At 35.5% G+C, this 21,869-nt stretch overlaps 2 protein-coding genes across 2 annotated transcripts; one reads left to right on the top strand and one right to left on the bottom strand.

Moving 5' to 3' along the window:
* The first annotated feature begins 392 nt into the window (after positions 1–392).
* Positions 393–4,781, top strand: LOC129001719 (signal recognition particle 9 kDa protein-like). Its single transcript, XM_054429116.1, has 4 exons — positions 393–516; positions 3,053–3,162; positions 3,889–3,957; positions 4,623–4,781. The coding sequence occupies exons 2-4, from the start codon at positions 3,094–3,096 to the stop codon at positions 4,719–4,721; spliced, it is 237 nt and encodes a 78-aa protein (XP_054285091.1). The 5' UTR covers positions 393–516; positions 3,053–3,093; the 3' UTR covers positions 4,722–4,781.
* A 577-nt stretch (positions 4,782–5,358) lies between these two features.
* LOC129001210 (uncharacterized) lies at positions 5,359–14,518 on the bottom strand. The gene is made up of 4 exons (XM_054428429.1): positions 14,467–14,518; positions 10,526–10,837; positions 6,934–7,053; positions 5,359–6,182 (listed from the first exon to the last, which is right to left on the bottom strand). The coding sequence occupies exons 1-4, from the start codon at positions 14,467–14,469 to the stop codon at positions 5,562–5,564; spliced, it is 1,056 nt and encodes a 351-aa protein (XP_054284404.1). The 5' UTR covers positions 14,470–14,518; the 3' UTR covers positions 5,359–5,561.
* Positions 14,519–21,869: the final 7,351 nt, after the last annotated feature.

Here is a 21,869-nt window from a genome sequence, read left to right as displayed (position 1 = left end):
CTGTACTTAGATTGAGGGTTATTAAAGCCCGCCTTCAGGAAGAAAATTGCAAAAATACAAGGCAAAAGGCAACAATGTTTAGTGAACAGCGAGAACGAGTGAACTGTAATCAACAATCAACTATTAATTTTTTTTAGAAACTGATTTATTCTCATCTGACCGAAACTGAAATATGTACAGTGATTAAATAATACATGATAATACCATACTGTAGATAAAACGGACAATATTTTATTTATGATAATACTCTAGCATCGGGAAATATCTTTCACGTATATGACACCATTCTTAAAACTACTTTGATAGGTCTAGGATGGCAACCCTGCTGTAGACTTCAGAGCAGACACTGACAATCACACGTCACAACAAACGTTTTCAAAAAATAACAATGAAATTGAAACATAACCTAACATCAAAAACGGATATCTAACGCAGGATTGACTTGTAAAAACGTGATAAAAAGTCGATTGTTTGTTACAGATTGATTAATACTGCGATCTAGTTAGGTAAAATAATGTAAGTAAACTTAGGTCTGAATTAATTTCTAGCATAAATTATTCCTAGGCTTTACCTAATAAGTTTTCCATTTGGCCATCTAGTTATCCACCACATAAACATACTGGGTTCTAGGACATTATGTTTGACTTTTATATTACTTTAAGTACTATAATGGTAATGGACACAGGTATTAAGTTATGTTTCGACATACTTATGTTAAACTGAGCTTTTGTATATTTGGGTACACTTCCATATCTGTTGGCACAAACAACCGAATGAAAATATCGATCGATATATCGATTATTCGATATATCGTTTGGTTAGTTCCATAGGTAAGGTTAACCTAACCTAACTAACCAAACGATATATCAAATTGAACAATCGAATACTTTTTATTACTCATTCGGGTGTTTGTGCCAACAGATATGGAAGAGTACCCGTATATTTTTTATTTAATTTTTAAAGATTTAAAGTTAATTTAGGCATAGGTTAAGATTTTGTTTACTGGCTAATTTAATACAAGACATGTGCACAATGCACATTTAATTTATTGACCACCATTTGATTTTTTGATTTACCATCAATGATCCATCATTGATTGTAAGTTAGTTTACTGACGTTTTTGTTAGATCAATGTTTTTGTCGAACATTCATGTTTTTGCCAAGTATTGATTTAATCTCAAGGTTTTCCATGGCTGAATTTGTATTATTTTTGGGTTGGAGTACAGAGAGAAGGTGTAAAACTAAATACCCCGCCGCAGCAAATGTGAGGACTAAGCAAATTTCAACTTATCTGATTACATCTTTACTAAAATATTTCCATAAATACTGCAAGACATATTTATATTTCCAATTTAAATAACATAAGATTTAACAAGTGCTTAAGTAGATTTGCTGCCACGGGGAAGGTAGCAATACTGGTGGCGCTGCCTATGAATTGACAGGCAAAGCTCTCTCAAAGTACTTAACGCTTTTTACCATGCGGTTGGCATTCTGGGTTAGGCCTATAGTAGGTGTATGTTTTCTGTGCCACGGTTGAGGAAAGCAATATGGCCAGGCCAATATGGTAGCGTGACCAAATGACGGATCTGTAGGCCTACTCCAGGATGGGTTGAACTAGATTTAGGAAAGTATTTATAATAAAAATTTTGGTAGATCTTATTCATCTTGGATATAAATCAGCTGATCAAATAACTTAAGTCAACATTTTGAGTTAAAATTAAATGATGAAATGAATTTTTTCAAGAAACTCCTGAAATGTGAATAAGTTAAATAATATTTTCCCGGTGTAGAGGAAGATGCCAGCTTTAATATGACACCTCATTTATGAAAAATTATGAAGAAATAAGGAAGTTATGGCCTACTGACAAAAGGAGAAGGAAAGCTTTAAAATGACACCTTATTTATGTAAATTGGTGAATAATTAAGAAAGTAATGGCCTATTGACAAAATACTCCCGCCGCAGCAAACCTGCAGACTAAGCGATATTCCATTTACCTGGCTGGATTTCTACTAAAATATTTGTTAAAAATTGTCAGATTTATTTCCTATTTAAAAAAAACATTAGGCCTAATTTAAATGAGTTCCTTGGTTTGTTGCTACAGGGAAGGTGTGATTTTTATTGAAATGTTGAAAGCTTAGTATGAAATTAGCAAAATTGCCAAATTTGGTTTAAATATGTCCATAAACAAGCAAACTACAACAGTTTATTTACAAAATGGCTCTAAAAAATGGTCTGTTAAGAAATTATAAATTAAATAATTTTAGAGGGGGAAATGGGAAAAACCAATTTTCACCCCATAAAACCCCCCATAAACCCCCGTTCCCATAGTCCGATCATGCTGGTTCGCAAACTCGTTCAAATAAACGTAGGTTTACTTGTTTGTGCCTTGGAAATTTAATCAAAATCAGATCATTTTTGCTCAAGTTATCATGCTAACGCACACACACACATGTATATATATGAACTTGAACGGAGGGTGTTTTTGTCCTCTGGGGACCTCAAAATGAAAAAGTAAATCGGTCTCGGGTCCAGGTCTTAACATGAGACCCACAGTAATGGTAATAGCTTATTCCCTATATGGGAAATTCGCTAAAAACACTAGAAATTATAATATATCATATAAATAAATTTAAAAGAATTTTTTTAAGTTCCTTTTGAATTTTAGGTGGTCTGACTCTTCCTATAGATGCTGGTCTAGTGGTTAGAGCGCGGGATTTCGGTCCCTTAGATCCTTGTTCAAATCCTTCCTAAGCCACCAATGGCTTTTATCTAAGTGATAATGCCGCAACCCCTAGGTCTAGCCTGAAGTATTGTGAAAAACAATTCCATGTTGTTGTATTGTTGAGGACTGTTCGATTCCTACTTGGATACTTGAAGTTTGAAAGAATCCCATTGAAATCACATCTGCCACGTGGTTATAAGTTTCTCTCCTTCATTGGAGAGTGTATGGTCTTAAAATACTTGTTAGCTCTTCAATGGCTGCTTATAAATAGATGTTTCAAACAGGTTTCATTTTTAACTTGTTACTAATATTGTTCTTTTGTTTTGTAGTCCAGCACAGTTCTGTGAAATAAGAAGAATATATATTTAGAATGTTTGTTTCAACATGGGATGAATTCGAGAAAACAGCACAAAATATTTACCTTCAAGATCCTCTTAGGGTAAGTTCTTAAAATTTTTTACATCAAGGATGAGAGTTAGGTGGCGTATTTAGACAAAGATAGAGCTATAATAGGCTTTTTCAGGTCTAGATATTATGGGTTATTCATTTAGTTTTAACTACCGGTACATCGATTCAGTTAATAAGGTAAACCTACTTATATGCTTGTACCATTTTCCAATTATATTTACAATGTAATAGTCAAATTAGTTTGAAAAAATCCAACTTAACTCCTTGTTCCTTGTCACTTGACCGTGAATATCAAGATGAGTGCAATATGCCTCTTGAAAACACCATAACACATTTTGTTGCAATAACCTCTATAAAATGACTAATTATTAAAACAATTTCAATAACACCCCTTTTCCTGAATCACGATGTAACCCAGAACCTTCATAACAAGTAGTTTTGAGACATCAACCTATCTAAAACCAGACAAGGCCACAACTGACTCTTTGACACATCTAAACATTAAGCTTCCGTTCGTCTTCCTGCCAACCACGTGTTGATAATGATGTATCAGGGTAACTTATTTTTACTTTTAAAATAAAAATTAAATTTTGTGGTGTAGGTTGCTGAAAACACGGTAAACAATATAAATTAGTGAAAAATCACAAAATCCCTTCTCAGAGGGCTTAGTGGTTTATCAGCCTCAAGAAGTAATAAATTATAATTTGAGATCTGACATTTTCTACAAGGTCTGACTCTAATGTTACAATGTTTACAGGCAAGGTACTCTCTCAAGTACAACCATTCCCGGAGTTCACTCTCTGTGAAAATGACAGACGATGTTACAGTGAGTATTTGCCATTAAATTTAATTTGGTTTTCCCTGAAAAAGCCAATTGTCATAAAACAATGTAAATTTCAACTGTAGATTTTGTAAGTTTCAAATATATCCATTTGTTCCATTCTCATGTTAAATGTGTAGCATTCACTTTTAGATAGTGAAATTAACTTGTATGTCCCCTCAATACTATAGTAACCAATAAAATGAAGGAGAAAATAGAGTTGTAGACTGTGAGTTTAGTTCAACTATTATATTATATTAGTTCAACTATGTTTTTTGGGATAAAATACTGGCTATAGCTGGTCCAATGGAGACAGGATAGGTCACCTCCATTATTCAAAAATAAATGCCTCCCTTTTGAGAAAAAAAAAAAAAAAAAAAAAACGATTACTGTATATTGTTATATGTTTCAGATTTATCTCAAACACATTTTCTTTGTGTTGCTTATAGCAGCAAACCTAATCAGTTGTTGAGCCAATGCCAATGCTATTGTGCTCAAAATGAATCCAATTGTAGAATTTCTCTAATGAACCTGTTGAGCTAAAACTGAGAAAATAAACTATTAAGTGGTTAAGGTTGCAGTGTTGTGACAGGGATGTTTTATATTTGAAAACAAAGATTTTGTAAATTCCCGTGTTTTACATTTGTGTTAACATTATTTGTATGTTACAGTGTGTTCAATACAAGACAGAAGTCGCTCAAGATGTGCGAAAAATAGAAAAGTTTATCAACAACCTAATGAGGCATATGACGTCTAAAAATGCAACATGATCCTGATCAATTCCATAAGTTATATCAATAATTTTAAGTAAATAGTTTTTTAACTGCAAACTGTGTTGTTCTTTTAGCAGTAAAGACACCTTTTTAACTGTTTAGGACTTCAGTCAAGACAGTGATTCACCAAAAGGATTGTATGTATCCTTTGTTATCTTATGCATATGTACCTTTCTGGTGTACCTACATAATTTTTTAGAATATTCTTTTACTGAAAACTAAAAAGATACAAGAACTATGTCTCTCTGTGGGAAGATATCAAATCTAGATGGTTGAATTTTTCATTCCTAGAGCATTAAGAACCTCACCGGTACCTATCATTAAACACTTTATTTTATATGGCTTTATTTCTTGATAATTTGTCTGTTAAAGTCAACCAACCCTGTTCTCCATTAAGAATACAATATAACTTTCAGGGCCTGTGAGGCAAGGTCCGAGGACTCAGATGTAGATACATAAACAGGTGGAGAGGGAGTTTACATGAAAAAAACCACCTCATTTGACTCATCGTTTGTAAAATTCTATCCATGATTTACAATGGAGTTGTGTTTCGTATAAATCACTTTCACATATTAAATATTTAGATACATGTTGGACGTTGGGCAAAAGGTAACAAAAAAAGGAATACTTTTCTCAGTCTCAATATTTATTCACATTGATAAAGGTACTTTTCATAACACAAAGTAGTTTCTCTAACAATGAAGAATGACAATGAAATAATAAATACATGAATGATCAGTTATGAGCAAATCATTTTATTTCTGTTGGCTTGTATCAACAGAATTATTTTGCGTTGATATAATTTTAAGCCTCATGAGTAATTATTATAAAAATAACCTATTTCTTGAGCACACGAACTAGAGGATTTGGATTGAATGCGTATACAGGAGATGAGATGGGTTCTACATCTCTGTATTTTAAGTTGGCGACAAAACCTTCAGGAGCTTTTTCCGGGGGTGGTTGTGCTACTTCTATCTCATGGGATTTCTGGATTTCTACGTAGTGGAACGGTGTGGACTGTTGTACTTTGGCTGGCCTGTTGAACTGAGATGGATTCTGGCCGGACTTTTGGTTGAACTCGACTTGGGTGTATTTATTAGGCTGCTTGTTGAACTGTGCCGGTTTGCGATTGAACTGAGATGGCTGTTGGTTGAACTGAGATTGTTGGTTGAACTGAGATGGCTGTTGGTTGAACTGAGATGGCTGTTGGTTGAACTGAGACGGCTGTTGGTTGAACTGAGATGGCTGTTGGTTGAACTGAGATGGCTGTTGGTTGAACTGAGCCGGTTTCTGCTCAAACTGTTCAGGACTGAACTGAAACTGAGCGTGATGAGCCTGAATCTGGGAAAGCTGAGCCTGCTGTTGCTGCAACTTCTCCTGTTGAATCTTCTGACTTTCAAAGTTGTTGAAAGAAAGCTCATTCCCTTGGAACTGTTGTGGAGAAGTTTGCTGCTGTTTCTGCAGTTAACAAAACAGAGTATTATACACTTTAAATACCTGAATGGATAAAGTGCTTGCCTGAAAATCTAAAGTTTGCCAATCCCATCCTGAGAAAAGTGAGAGGGTAGGTAGTTGTTTGTTGGTTGAAACTTGACCCAGCATCCTTGATTCGGCTTTTAATAAATGTTCCTACAGAAACACCTGGTCTTAGTCAGTAACAAAGCTACATAAGTCACCTCCATTATCTTTTACATTTGGATTTATATACGCCTCACTAAAAGGACCCATCTCACAATAGGTAGTGTTACGTTGCATATGGCACTGAGACATACCATCTGTATGGACCAGCTGGGGTCAATGTTTTTATGCAAGTAGATAGATAGAATGAGCCTCTCGCTCTCAGAGAGTCAACCTTACTGCAGAAATTCAATTTTGTCTCTTGACCGTATAGACAGATGATGTAACACATGTTACAATAAAAGATGTTGTGTGAAATGAAAGACACCATACTTTACAATGAGTAGTCCTACCACTATGGCTTGGTTAAATAGTTTGTGTATACAACAGAAATTAGTATTTTTCAGCATCATGGAGACATTTTAAAGGGAGGAAATTAATTTTTGACAGATGCAGTAGCACACGCTTTGTGTGACTCATTCAAGTATTCTTTTGGGGTAAAAAATTGGCTACAGCTGGCTCATGTAGATGGAATGTCTACTCTGGTACACTTGACTGAAGAACACTTGGTGAATTTGACTGAAGACTTTACCTGTTTCTGAGATCGAAGTGGTTTCGTTGTGTATCTGACCATCTGAAGTTTGCCGTCAGGTTGCAGTACGTAGTAGACTCCTCGGTCTACGAGCTGTTCCGATGGCTCTTCAGATCCATCCTAGACAATCATCAGAGTATTAGCATACACTTTGAATACTACAAGTAGACTTTTTATGTTCCACCTCGATATCCTAGGAATCCCCTCTTAGACTAGAGGGCCCCTCGAGTCTGAAACCTCGTGTATTTGACACATAACTACATGCTGCTTAGAGGGTCATTGGCAATAGTTAAACATGAGACTTCAGGGACTAAATACGAATACCCCTGCTCTACCACCAGACCAATTTGCTCCCTAGGAGGACTACGGTACTTTTTAAATTTAAATAACTAGGTTTAATTAGTACTTAGGTTTGCTGCTAAAGGGCACAAACCTTCATAAAAAAGTGGGTTTTTATTGAAATGTTATTAGCTTTAGTATGAAATAAACAAATTTGATTAAAATATGTCTTTAAACAAGCAAACTACAGTTTACTTTATCACCATAAAAGTATAAGATGGGATTTTTTATTAGTTTTCTTTTAAATTTTCTCTGCAACCATTAGGCGCACAGCGCTTTATTTTATTAAATTATTTGGTTTTTAAGCTCTATAAAATAGTTGAGGAAGAAAATGCAATACTTATGTTTTGGGGGTGAAAATGGGAAAAATACATTTTTACCACCTAAAACCCATTTCCCATAGTATGATTATGCTGGATCGCAAACCTGTTGAACTTTAATCAAAGTTGGATAATTTTTACTCCAGTTATAGTGCTAATAGACAAACATTTTCATAATTTTATGTGAATTTGTAAGATAGTGTTATTGGACTCGGAGGACATCAAAATGAAAAAGTAAATCGGCCCCGGGTCTAACTCTTACAGTGCCACCTATAGTAATAGCTATAGCTACTTCCCTATAGGGAAATTTGATAAAATGTGTTAGTTTGAACTATCAAGCTTGTTATCAAGCCAAACAGCTTTCATTGCGCGATATATGTGGCAGTGGCCGGCAAGATGGCGAAATGATCATCAGTCAAATTAACAGCTGTTGGTTATGTCGACAATAATACCGCCACAGCCTTCTTGATTGATCCTGAACCTCAACTCACGACTTGCTCTATGTTGAGCAACTTCATACACTCACTTTTCACTGTGGCGTTTGTTATCCAGTAGGCACTGACGTTCTTTTACTTTTACTTTCATAAAGGCCCATTGATGTCGATGAAATCTTCGTTCTCATTACATTTTGAGGTTAAGGTTTTTCTTTGACGTCTACTTTTATACTTTGGTAATGGTAAGTTTATGTTATCTGGAGGAATAAATGCGGACATTTACCACCACGAAAATTATAAAAAAATTACGATGTTTCTGATTCCGGCAAGAAAACACATAACAATTAAATTAGAACAGCTCGTATTTTCAGCTTTGGCTGGATTTGTGGACTAATTTAGTATCTCTAGAATCCAATGTAAAAGCTGTAATAGTTTGAATCCAAAAACGTGGTGCAATCTGTTGAGATGGTCTAATGACAATGTGGTAAATCAATCACCTGTTGCATGGATTTTAATATTAATATTTAACCTAATATCCTCTGGTGGTGGTCATGAACTTCATCTACAGTATTTTCTTGGCTTCAAGACTTTACATCGCTGTTCAGTCCGGACCCCCCCCCTTCCGGTCTTAAATATAATATTTTTCTGTTAAATTAAATGTAAAATTATACAATCATACTGTATTGACGTTGGGGTTGATTATTTTCAATGCTAAGAGAGCTAAAAAAGGCGGTTTTAGGGCCTATATTTGTCAAATTTTTCCGGGACCCCCATTTTACCCCCGGACCCCCCCCCCGGTCGGCCGACCCCCCCTATTTTGAAATCCTGGCTACGTTACTGTCAGTACCAAGTCTCAGAAAGTCTACTCTGTGTATAGTCAGTGTTATAACTCAACTGTAAGCACAGGTTCATTTCTAGCAATAAATGGATTAAGTGGGTAAAAGCAGATGCTAATATTTGGTCAACAAAATTTAATTTTTTTCAATTGTAAATAACGTTAATCTAAAACGTTTTGAAAAGTCAACGCGCTTTTCAAGCTTAAAAATACTATACTTATTTGTGTTCGAAGAAAAGGCTGTAGCTACAACACTGTTTTTGTTGAGTTATCGGTAACTACATGGCGTAACTCATGGTGGTCATAATTGCAATTTGTCAGTGGTCACGCACCCTGGTGAACGCTTGGCATCATGATGCCGTTTAGGCCTACGCTTGGCATCATGATGCCGACTTTCACGGTTTCATCAGAATCACTTGCTGCAACCGTTACACCACAGTTATCGACAAGTATTCAATCATATGGCGAAGTAAGTGATAACACGTTTATTTGTTTCAATTAATTGATTTCAATTGTATTTCAATTTAGTTAAAATAAAATTGGTAGGCAACGTTCTTCAATAGGTACAATAGGTTATAGGCTCACGAATAGGTCATACTATATTATAGGATACTGTCGGATTTGGGAAAAAGTAGGATTTCGTATTCAACAATATACTACTTGTACAAATCACGAAACTGGTGTACACCCTAACCTTACATCATATGTTTGGTGTATTGTAAATTATTGACTTGTGGAAGACAGATTTTGACAAATTACTATTTAGTATACAAATACAACACATTTGAATGTTTATTCGTTAGTTCATATCAAACTTTTCCAAGTTCATTAGCTTTGACATTTAAATCCCAGTATTGTGTTTTAGAAACAAAGAAGTCCGATTTAGGTAAAACGCGCCTTTGAATATCTAATTAATTAGAACAATAATTATTATTTATTTAGAACAGTTAGATATTTCCCAATTGGAATCGAAGTATAGGTGCATACATTTTGGCATTATGAAGGGTAAAGTGTGTTTTAAAAACAGGAATTGGTATTTATAAAAGTGGCAAGTAATGTTTCTAGTTTTTGGTAATTTTGTTATAGGCCTACAACGTTTTAGTGTAGTTTTGATTTTAATTTTATTGATATAAAATCAAAAACTTTATCGTTAAACACTAAAATAATTAGCACAAGAACGAGACATGTCGTTCTCAACCAAATACAAACACGATTGAAAGTATTGAGTATATAAAATAAATGTTTACGGCACAAAACAGCATTAAATCAATATTAACTAAGCATTTGTATTTGCATTTTTCGTAACATCAGAGGTATTTGGCAACTTTATGGGTGACAAAGGTTGAAAATCAGTTGTTATTACGTACAATTTCTAACGTAATTAAATGTGAATCATAGCCTATTTGGTCTATAATTATTGCAGCTATAATTTGTCTTCGCAAATAATAGGGACCAGAATCAATCCACAGTGTCTTGGTATTGACCGAGTGTTAGGCAGATTTATTTATGAATTTCTTTATACTAAACCCTTTTTCAATCTGTGTGCTACTTGAAAAAAAGGTTGCCGGTTCGCCGTTGAAAAGCCACATTTTTTGGAGTTCAAGGGGACACAAATACCGTACTACCTATGTATGTTTATGTGAAGACAGTAAAAATAGACTTACCTCAGGTTGTTCCGTAGGCTGTTCAGTGGGTTCGTCAGTGGTCGGCTCCGTAGAGGGTGGTCCGTACTCTTGTGGTGGAGGTCCGTAGGAGGGTGGTGGCGACTGGGGTGGAGGCCCGTACACTGGCCTGGGGGTTGAGGAGTCTGTCTGACGAGCAGGCAGTACCAGGAGGCGGCCAGAGGGGCGCCAGCCTGAGGGAGGGTAGGGTCCGGAGGCGGGAGGGTAGGGCCCGGAGGCGGGAGGGTAAGGAGCGGCGGCCGGGGGCTCTGCCACCACAGCCACTACAAGCATTGCCAGAGGAACCAGTATAGTCTGGAACAAAATTGGGAATCATTATTTTGAGCTTATATTTATTATGTCTTGTTGTCTTCAGTTTTTTTCACTAATGTACTGTACTAGTTATTTGCCACGAAGACATATATTTTCCTGTAAAAATGCTGTATCCGTTTGTAAATAAATAAACGATGACATTGGGCAGAGTGAATAAAAACAAGTAAAAGAGTTTACTTGCCTTGAATTCTCAGAATTTGAGTATTTACTTGGGCAGAAGTGAATAAACACGAGTATTTACTTGTACTTGTAAGTAAAACCTTGCCAAGGAAGTATACCCTCAGAAACCTATCAATTTGGTGTGAATAACCACGAGTAAATACTTGTCTAAAGAGTAAATACTTGTTTTTCAACAAGTTATAAGTAACCCATGCTTGTTTGAGTTTACTTGTTGAAAATGCATGTAATACATTCAATACATTTATTTATAATTATGTATGACACAAGTGTTTTTGCAAAATAAATACTTGGGGAAAAGTTGGAACCCTTAATGCAAGAGTCCAAAAATATTAATTAAATAAAAAAAGTTTTTTTAATTTTAAACTAAATGTACTGTATTGTATTTTTGCGGTATTCATTCGTTGTTCAAGCTACGTGTTATTGAAAAACCACAAGTCTCAATAATAAAAAAATAACATTACATGTTACACGTTTAAACCAAATTCTTCGACCTTCAATAATATTATGGGACTCTTGTACATCAAGCTAGGATAATTAATTTTTTTATGCCTCAAAATAGATTAAATTCTCTCATTTAAGCACACATATTCTTAAAATTCTACCGTGGGAGGACCTCCGGACCCCTTGGCAACCTCCCCCCAAAAAAATATAGGTCTAGAACCGCCCTTGCAATTAATGTATGTAAAATTAGCTGTTATAGATACATACTACAGCAGTGCTGTTCACTAGTAACATGTAAATATATACAAGTAAGAGCACATAGGGATACCAGAATAGTAGAGAAAGGTAAATTTGTTTATGAGAAATAAGCTACAAGTATTTACTTGTACCTCGTATAAAGTTTACTTTGAAAGTAGTAAATACTTGCAAGTATACCCTCAGATCAGTGAGTATACCCTCTCATTTAGGAAGTATTTACTTGCAAGTAAAGAGTCGCTTTTATTCACAAGAGTTTACTTGGAAGGATGAATACTTGCAAGTATTTACTCGCAAGTAATTACTTGCTGTACTTGTTTTTATTCACTCGGCCCAATCGGGGAAAACTGAAGAGAAAGAGTCTTTGAACAGCTATAAAACAAATAATGGTGACACGATTTTTAATTGGGAAGGCTGAAGATGAATAAGTCTTAAAGCAGCTCTGGAAAAAAACGATTCCAAAGGACTTTTTATGTCGGATTGATAGATGTCATGAAACAGCTCAAGTGAGTTCAAGATCAATTGAAATACAAAAGGAATATGAAATTTGGAATTGTTAACAGTTTTGTATACTTTTATACACATACATAGATATATATACTTAGTTATGAGTATTCAAGTAATCACTCCTCGCAACTTTCTGCTGTCTTTAAATTATTCTAGTTAAAATAATCACCTTTGACTAAATATACACAACAGTGAATAAGATACCATACCCATGGTAAGGCTGTGCCAACTTTAAGATGAAAGAGGTAGTTAATTGAGGTACCGAAAGAGTGCTAACTGTCAAATACTGATTTATTTGTATTGATTTATTGTTTGCATAAGTGAAAGCTATATATTTTTTGGTTATAATTATTACTCTTGATAAAAAAGTTTCGAATAAACACAATTATAGTTCAAACTGTCGTATTAAATCCATAGTGAATTAAATGCACAAATTTGGCATTCAAGTCTGGTTTTGACGTACTGTAAAAAAATGTGTAGCCCACTTGTGTAAAAAACCTGACTTGCACGCTTGTACATACGTAAAAATAAACACATTGAATTCCAGAACTGCAAATTGACACAAGTCACATTAGAGAGTAAACAAAACAAAACCTAACATTCGACGCAGCCTGCGTATCTCACGCGTTTTGCGGCACTTTGAAGGCGCAACTAGAGTGGTCAAAAGGCAACTAAGAGGCTATTTTATACTGATTAAATTATATTGGGACGTTTTGTTAAAGATTCACTATGTGTATAGTTGGTGTCTCTCGCCTGTGTTTTATGGTTAACTTAAAGGGGATAACAATACTCCACCATGTAAAGAAATTAAAAATAAAAAAGAGTATGAAGAATAAACGTCTTAATTTACCGGTTGGAACGGTTGGATTACATTACTAAATTTAAAGGTACTGTTACAGTAACCACTTGATATACAATGTTGTCCAATATGCTTGCGATTATATAGAGGGAATCGGTTGTCAAATTCTTGACCGGTGATACACGTGTAATCTATTTGACTTTACAAAAGAATTTACATTTTACAAATTGTCAATAAATGCTCTATTATTTTTAATAATACTTGCTACCGGTAACGAATTTTGTTCAGTTTTAAAGTGAAGTTAGAAGTCTGAAAATATTACGGTTGTACAAAAAATACATTGACGCTTTTATTTATATCTTAGCACGCACTTATTTATTTATAAATTGATATATTGTTATTACAAGTTTGAAAAATCTTAAGTTGGTTCATTAAATTTAATAATTTGATATAATCTGACTACTAAACATACACCAATTATGTGCTAACAGTATATCAATACCATAACCTACCATATTACACGTTTTAATTTTATGAAAATTAAATACAACCGTTGACTTTGAATAGTACGAATAGACTTTTCATCCTATTGTTTTTTATGTGTTTTTCATGTTGGTGATGTGTATTCGAAAAGTTTTATTTTGAGTAAATCTTTTGATCTGTGCTACACTTGACTAGAGGACGAGCTATTGTTTATGATTCGATCTTTTTATTTGGTCAAAATAAGTAAAACAACCAGATACAAATAATAAACAGAATGCCCTAGCTGAACTGACCAAAACTATTAGTTTTGCGGCATAATGTATTTTTGTGGGATTTTGAATTCAGCAATTGTAGGATTGGTGGCGATAGATAGGGGAATGACTTGTTGTAGAATTGTGTGCTACCGGGTGTTGTGTCTAAAGTGTGGCCTAGCTAGTGTTTTCGACCGCCATCTTGGATCCAACTTATTGGATATTAATAATAAAAGTTTTTAAATAAAATAATAGTTTTGTGACACATCATTATAAACTAGATTTTCACGCTGATTTCAATGCCGAAAGTCGTTTTTAAATATATCTTTTCCTTTGGAAGATACAGTATATTTAAATCAAAACTCTCCCCATACATTTCTTATGAACGTTTCATACTTTGAATATTTTAAAGATCATTTTTCTTATATCTCCAGTTTTTATCAACGATTGCAGTTAGTTCAAGCCTTAAAATAGTCAGTGATGTAAGGGCTTTCATTTAAACTATTGATTATTAAAATCGGATGAGCTGGAGTCATAATTCATAATTCTGTAAGATTGTTAAAATAAATTTAAAATCGTCCCAGTCAATGCTATAAATAATTTACACTTCACTTAAATACACTACAAGAGAGAAAAACACTGCACCCTACTTATCTAAGATGAAAAAAATCAATGTTAAAAAAATGTCTACATACCATGATGTGGGAGCACAATCGATTATGTGTTGGTCAGTGGACTAACGTTATATACTGGCTTGTAACATTGACGACGGTGGGTTACATCAATGGTGTCTAGCCTTGCTGATACGTGAACTCCATAGCTATGAGCTGACACAATCGTCATCATCACGGGTCTACCTCCTCCAAGAACAGGAAGTCATGGCGATTACCCCAAGGCGAGGAAACTGGTCGAGTTTGGTGATTTTGTTAGAAACGGAGTGGGATAGTTATCGGGCCATTCGGGATCAGGAGTCCTATGGGCTGAGACAAGAAGAGGGTGTTCAGGATGTAGAGGACGTGGATGTGGAGGGCGGTAATAGGGTTCTCAGTGCCCGGGGCTCCAGAACTCTGGGGTTGTTGGTGTAGTGACACATCGGCCCAGTAACACTTCGTCCCAATCGCTTTAAAAGTTAATTAAGCTAACGGAGTAACATTTTGGCCCGACGAAAAATTAAGATGGGTTGAGGACCACAGTTCAGGTAGTACTGTATACTTTCAATTGATACTTTCAAGCACTCTGTGAGGGAATGCCGTCCAACCGTTACCCTTTCTCAACCCCATCCTTTACGAGGGAAGACGTTGCTAATTTAAATGCTCTTCCTAAGAGTGAGGTCTAACTCACACCTAACCTAACCTAGACTTACCCAACCTAACCTAACCTTACCTTACCTAACCTAACCTAACCTAACCTAACCTCATGTGGAAATTAGTTATTGACAATAATTGTCTTCATCGAAGCTTTGTGGATCGCAGTTCAAGGTCAGTCAATTTTAAATCTAATGCCTTTTGTTAGTTTTTAAGTTGTTGTTAGTTTTTTCTATCTTTCCAAATAGTTAGTGGAGATCTGTCATATATTTTTGGGACGAAGAGTTACTAGTGAACAGGTAGAGAGTTGGACCTAGGCCACATCTGAGGATTTTGGGCCGAAACGGTATGACTCGGGGTTGTTGACAGGAATCTGAATCAAAAGATACCTACTATTACAAAGAGTTAGGTTAGGTTAGGTTGGGCTTGCTTGAGTTGAGTTAATTTAAGGTAAAAAACGTAACATAAGTTTTTCATAGATGTGTCACTGATGGTTTACTTTCATTATTCAGCATCACTAAGTCTTTAGGTCCCCGAAGCTTGTGTAAAACCTACATGTTCACGATACTTCAGCCCTTGCGCTGTTTCCAGTGTACTTCTTTGGGATTTTCTTAACAATTGTCAGCTCTAAGTAGCTGAGATCGTCGAAAATAGCCCATTTCCATACAGCTGAGATCGTCGAAAATAGCCCATTTCCATACAGCTGAGATCGTCGAAAATAACCAATTTCCATACAGCTGAGATCTTCGAAAATAGCCCATTTCCATACAGCTGATATCTTCGAAAATAGCCCATTTCCATACAGCTGAGATCTTCGAAAATAGCCCATTTCCATACAGCTGAGATCTTCGAAAATAACCCATTTCCATACAGCTGAGATCGTCAAAAATAGCCCATTTCCATACAGCTGAGATCGTCGAAAATAGCCCATTTCCATACAGCTGAGATCTTCAAAAATCTTCAATTTCCATACACCAAAAACAAATAGTGATCAGCTCACTTTTCCTGACATAAACATTACTTTCGCTACACAAAAAACGACATCAACAAAGTTGCAACTGAAGTTTCCGGTTAGCTCAACATGACAAACAAACAGAAAACAACAACTAAAGCGTGGTTATCGCCTCCTGAAAGTATATCATCTTATGAGGTGAAATGAAAAAAAAAACACCCCAAATGAAAATGTTACCCAAATCGCAAGATCCGTTTTCAAGATGGTCAATTATGGAATAATGTTAAACTAAAAAATATATATTCGATTTTTGAAGTAGGTGAATGGTAACAAAATATTTTTAATGATTTCAAAACTTACTGAACACCCTTTCAAATAACCTGATCAGTCTGTATTTCAATTGCGTTTATCATAACTTGGTTCTCTACATTACTTTACATTGTTCTATCAAATTTAATAATTCGTAAAATAATAGTAAGTTTCTATCTTATGGAAATAATTTAGAAATGTAGCCCCAGTTCTTTTATGATAAGAGAACTCTAACCGCAGTTTTGCGCTATGGTTCTTTAGACCTCAGAATGTCACATGTATAATTAAGTCCTTTTCACGTAATATTCTGCCCTATTTAAACTTTTACGAACTAGCTATAAAGATCATAAACGATTTTTGGATATTGTCAAATCCCGGTTAGCAATCTAAATAACTGGAGAACCCTTATTAAAAACAAGCATTGATAAACCATCTATCCATCTATCCTTAAGGTATTGGACTTTAAACTGATGGTCCTAGCTAAAATACCAGCTTAGTAACCAAGCTATCATCTCATTCGTATTCGCTCAAAATACGTGCGCTCTGGTACGTTGTGCACCTTAGAATCTGAGCCATAGAGTTGAAAAGATAACACTTGTCAAAGACCAAACCAGTAACTTGTCTTAAATAACGCTTTAACATTTTGTATATTATTTTAATTACATCTTCTATTAATCGAATTGAGTTCTGTAAATTACACTCCTCAGTCACTCTAATTGGGTTTAATTTCAAACGCCATGTGCATTACAGTAGCAACTATATAAAAAGTTAGACATTTATAGCGCGTTTTATAAACATTTCATCAGTGTACCCAAAACGATTTTACGGTGTTTTGTAACATGGCGTGACGAATAGAAAGATTGATAACGTTTTGATATCTGAGTCCGATGGCGGCGTAAATCAACACTCCGCGCACGTCTTCTACCCACGACGTTTCGGTAGTAGCATCACGTCCGTCCTCACGGCCTTCTCTATATTACCAGCCTTCTTGGCCATAACGCATGAAGATGGGGTCACACAATATCGCGGTAAATGTAGTCTGTGGGAAAATGTTTCTGCTAGACCCCCATGTGTGAATTTGTCTTCATGTTTACTTTTTCTAAGATTTTTTGTTGATTGGAAACACTACTTTTTCGTACTACTTTCTGAGGATGTTTCTGCGGTATCTTTAGTTTCTCCTATTGTACATAGGTACAATAGGAGAAACTAAAGATACCGCAGAAACTTCCTCAGAAAGTAGTACGAAAACTACTACTATTACTATTATTATTATTATTATACTATTATAAAGTGGAAGTATTGATTTCGTCAAAATTTCCGAGTTTGAGTTTTGGGTGAATTTCTCCCCCCCTCCCCCCCTTGAACCGTTGTTGTACACCTAATAGCTACGAGAAATTATGAAAACATGTTAATCTGGGAATTCCATAAGCTGTTCTTAAGGAGAGTAAATAAACTGTTGTAATTTGCTTCTTTGTTGATACTTTGAAATGTGGATGAAAGATTTGCCCAGTCGTAAGTATACGCTTTAATAATTATTCGGGTAAGTTGTGACGCATATTGAGTGGCTAGTGTGCACCTATTAAGTTGTAGGGTAAGATTAGAAACAATTGAAAGACTTCCATTTCTTATGACTTGTGGTTGTGAGAATTGTTTACAAACGGACACCGTTTGTAGCCCAAGACGATTAGCACACAAATAGCAAGGAGTGTATTACGACCAGAGTCAAGCATTGTTTTGGAATCGCTTAACGAAGCAACTAACTAAACGCCCGGCCTTGCTATAATGCCTTGGCTTTCGTCTTAACAACTGCTGCAGTTTTAGAACAACGTTTCAATTTTTAAACTATTTAAACAGAATCCTATACAACTGAGAAATGCGAATAAAATGAACTTGAAGGAGAAAAGTACCCAAATGAAATAACAGCTCCATTTTACACGACGCAAGTAATGTGATAATATTTATATGGGGTTTGATATTAAAATATTAATTTTCTAGCTAGCGATAACACAGGTTATACACATTAGCCACTACTCAAATCCTACTTGCATGCATCGTTTTTGCCATCTCTACTTTGTTCCTTTTTGTTGGTATTGTCTGAGTTTCTTGTAGTAAGAACTCAACGGAATTGAACAATGGAAATTTTTATCGTTTCGGAATGAGCTAAAATTCTGCATTTTTGTCAATTAGTCACTTGTGCACTATTTCAACAGACCGAAATGTTACACTTTCAAGAAGCCATTCATCACTTTAGCAGACCTTGGGCCGGGGAAGGTCGCCAGCTGCACTTGAACATTAACTATGCATTGTGTGAAACACTGCAGAGTGCGATGCATCTTTACTTCATCATCAATCTTTGGTAACTAGCATCTTTACGTTCAGAGATTCATGGTTACCTTACTCTGGATACATTGCCACGGATACACTACCTTGGGTCCATTGCCATAACTACTCTGTCTCTGATAGGAGTGCGATGGAAACTCTAACATGGGTACACTTCCTTATATTATACGTTATATGCATTGATATCCTGGATACGATCACTTGAGTAGACTGTCTTCGGTGCAGTTCCGTGAATACTTCAACTGACCACATCACCACTACACCACCATCCTTGGATAAATTACCATGAACACGTTACCATGATTACACTACCATGGATACAGTTATCATGGATTCGTTACCTCGGCCATATTGCAATGAATAACAACATTTTAAGCAAGTAGTTAGTTAATTCTTTTTAGTCACCCTTTCTGATAAGAAATAACACGACATGTTTATTGTAAGTGTAAACTATAAAGATACAGTAATTTGAAATATATTCTGCGAATCGTGGCGCCAGTTACCGAACCGAAAGCTATTCAATACCCATGACCAGATAGCGTATATAAACTCTCATATCATGATGACAAATCTGGTAAAATACAAATGTATTATTGCAGAAACATAGGTTCTATCGGATTAAATACCAGTCCACCGTTTCTTCAGCTGGGTTAATTATAGACTAACCACATGTTTTATCTATGGTACCTAGTTATTAAAAATTATGTTAATTTTCAGCCTTTAATGTTTTAATAGAGGTCTCTATGGAAATAGATTACAAAGATGTGTCTGTTAATAAAATATAACTACTTCCTTATATAAAAGGACTCAAAGATTAAATTAATTATGTACTCAACTTAAATACTTAACTTTAATTGTTTGCATCGCTGGTAAAGAAGTCCATGAGGTCAAACCAGGGTTACCAAAAGTATTATTTCTTCCGCTTCATCTAACTGTTGTTGCGTGTGTCGCGCCAAGCGCCAAGATGAATGCATCTCTTTTATATACGAAGAAGAAAAACAAGGAGTCATGTAAAAAGATTATGTAGTTTATTACAACTTAATACAAGTTCATAACCTGTCCGGTTTGCCTTTTTTAACTGTTGTATACGTTGTTTTGATAAGTGTAAACTCTTTATAAATATTTATAGACAATGAAGCACAATGACACATTTTTGAAAGATAGTCCCGGATTTTCAACGAACATAAACATTGTTTTAAAGGGACTTGAACGTTTTGCGTTGGATATTTATTTCCTCTGACTCCTGGTACAAGATTTCCAAGTGTCAAACATAATAGATTACCTACACGCAACCCTGTTTGATACTTTTTCCTCAAATCGCATTTATGAGTTTTTTAAATTATCACTCACACTGTTTCACGGTTCCGAAAACCATAATCGTATCTCGGCCGCAAATTGGGGAATAATTCAGCGAAGCGCGTGCTAAGATAATTATCATTCCTTTGGTTCATTACACTAAGTAGCGAGGTGTGAAAATTATAACAGCGTCCAAGATGACAACACATCTGCCATTAGGGTTAACGGGGGCGGGATGGATATTATCCGTTTCACTATCCTGGTGAAAAAACAGCTGTTAAGGATAGTGTTTGTCCATCTGTTAATCTGGGTAATGTCAATATACTTCTATGTACATTATATAACTTTAGAACTCTTACTATAGTTCGGCCGCTTAGAAAACGACCTGCGCGCTAATGCTAAACCAATGCTGGAGGAGGTCGCTTTCTAAGCGGCCGAACTATAGCAGATGTTTTACAAATTCAGTTCAATTATTTCAGACGAAGCGCACACTTTATGTGTACTTTAAGTAGGATATGAATAAAGGATGAGTGCGGAATGAAAATTCTGAATGAAAACAATGAGCTATGTGGTTTTAATGAATTTGGAGGTAGCACTTCTCGAGAAAATTTACTGCCGCTGGCAGCGATTTTGAAGAGTACTGAAACGGTTTTAGTGTTTCCATACGCAGGATTTGATTCTGGAATTGAATTTTTTAGACCATTTGGGGAGATTAACGGGTGGTGGTGGTTGTGGCTTTCCCATGATATTTCATGCTGGTTAAAATTGGAACTTTATTTGTAGAGCAGGATTTTTGTTTTGGTCGTGTGGCAACACTGGATGTTTTATAAAACAAATGATACAAGATGCGGCTCACTACCACTTTACCAACCCTTAAAACCCACGGTATGCTTGAACTATTTTAACTCTGAGCTGGAGATCAAAGGAGACGAAGAGGACCAAATTCGACCCGATAACTTCGATTAGCAAATCTTCTATTGACTGTAGAGGGTAGTCTCCTCACACTAATTGATTGGTTTATACACATTTGATGTCTAACGTGACATCTTTAAATATTCATACACTGGCCATTCCATACCTATGGTATAGTTGTTCCACTTTTTAAATCGAGATGAACGTACAGTAGTTTGTTTGAGGCACTGATAGTGTCCTCGGGTAAATTACTGACTCACGTAGAATACTACTGACATAGATGAGACATACTCCCTTAGAGGTTAAGAGTGAAAAAACCCACACACATGTACCATTTCCTCGGTCAATTTTTATTCCTGTCCCTAATTGCTAGATGATCGAGTAGAGGTCGTACTCTCACTAATGACTTGATATAAACGATTCTTACAGTCTCATTAGGTGCTGCAGTGAATGTGGGTGAAGCCTCCAAAACTGACTCCTTCGCTGATGTTTTGTAAATGAGCGGCCCTTGGAAACTGACATTAGCCATCAGCTGGAGGTTAAGCGTGTTCATTTCTCCTCTATTTGTCATTCTTGCATACATTTTGAGTAATTAGAAATTGCAATTATGAAAATGAAGTTAGTGGGCCTACTGTAATGTCACTGTTTTGAATTGTTAAAATAGGTGTCTGTACAAGTTAAACCTGGATATATATTACAAAACCCTGATAAAAAAAGACCCTTGGGCGGCTAAAGAAGAGGTGGAAACGTGAAGTTACCAAAGACATAAGATTGCTGAGAGCCGATGAAGAAGTTAGGGGAAGGAAGTATGACTATGTTTTTTGTGCAGAACCAAGCAGTATAAATTTTCTGTTTCTTCCCTAAGTGTCGTAGAGGTTTGTCACAGGGCTTGCAAAATAACAGTATTAAGCTTATAAGAATTATTTTATTAGTTTTCGTGAAAACATCAGAAATATTTAAATTTCTAAATTCTAATTTACAAATG

The sequence above is a fragment of the Macrosteles quadrilineatus genome, unplaced genomic scaffold, assembly GCF_028750875.1.
Source record: "Macrosteles quadrilineatus isolate MER2022 unplaced genomic scaffold, UCM_ALF_1.0 Scaffold_8__2_contigs__length_117827958, whole genome shotgun sequence".
NCBI classification, from domain to species: domain Eukaryota; kingdom Metazoa; phylum Arthropoda; class Insecta; order Hemiptera; family Cicadellidae; genus Macrosteles; species Macrosteles quadrilineatus.
Note: the sequence above shows the minus strand (reverse complement) of the source record. Positions and strands in the feature narration are given on the sequence as shown.

Excerpts from the sequence above, each read along its gene's own strand:
- LOC129001719 (XM_054429116.1), top strand. The coding sequence starts at position 3,094 with ATGTTTGTTTCAACATGGGATGAATTCGAGAAAACAGCACAAAATATT. Across the intron at positions 3,163-3,888 it reads ACCTTCAAGATCCTCTTAGG|GCAAGGTACTCTCTCAAGTA; the intron begins GTAAGTTCTTAA and ends CAATGTTTACAG. Across the intron at positions 3,958-4,622 it reads AAATGACAGACGATGTTACA|TGTGTTCAATACAAGACAGA; the intron begins GTGAGTATTTGC and ends TGTATGTTACAG.
- LOC129001210 (XM_054428429.1), bottom strand. Across the intron at positions 7,054-10,525 it reads AGCCTACGGAACAACCTGAG|GATGGATCTGAAGAGCCATC; the intron begins GTAAGTCTATTT and ends ATGATTGTCTAG. Across the intron at positions 6,183-6,933 it reads CACTTCGATCTCAGAAACAG|AAACAGCAGCAAACTTCTCC; the intron begins GTAAAGTCTTCA and ends TGTTAACTGCAG.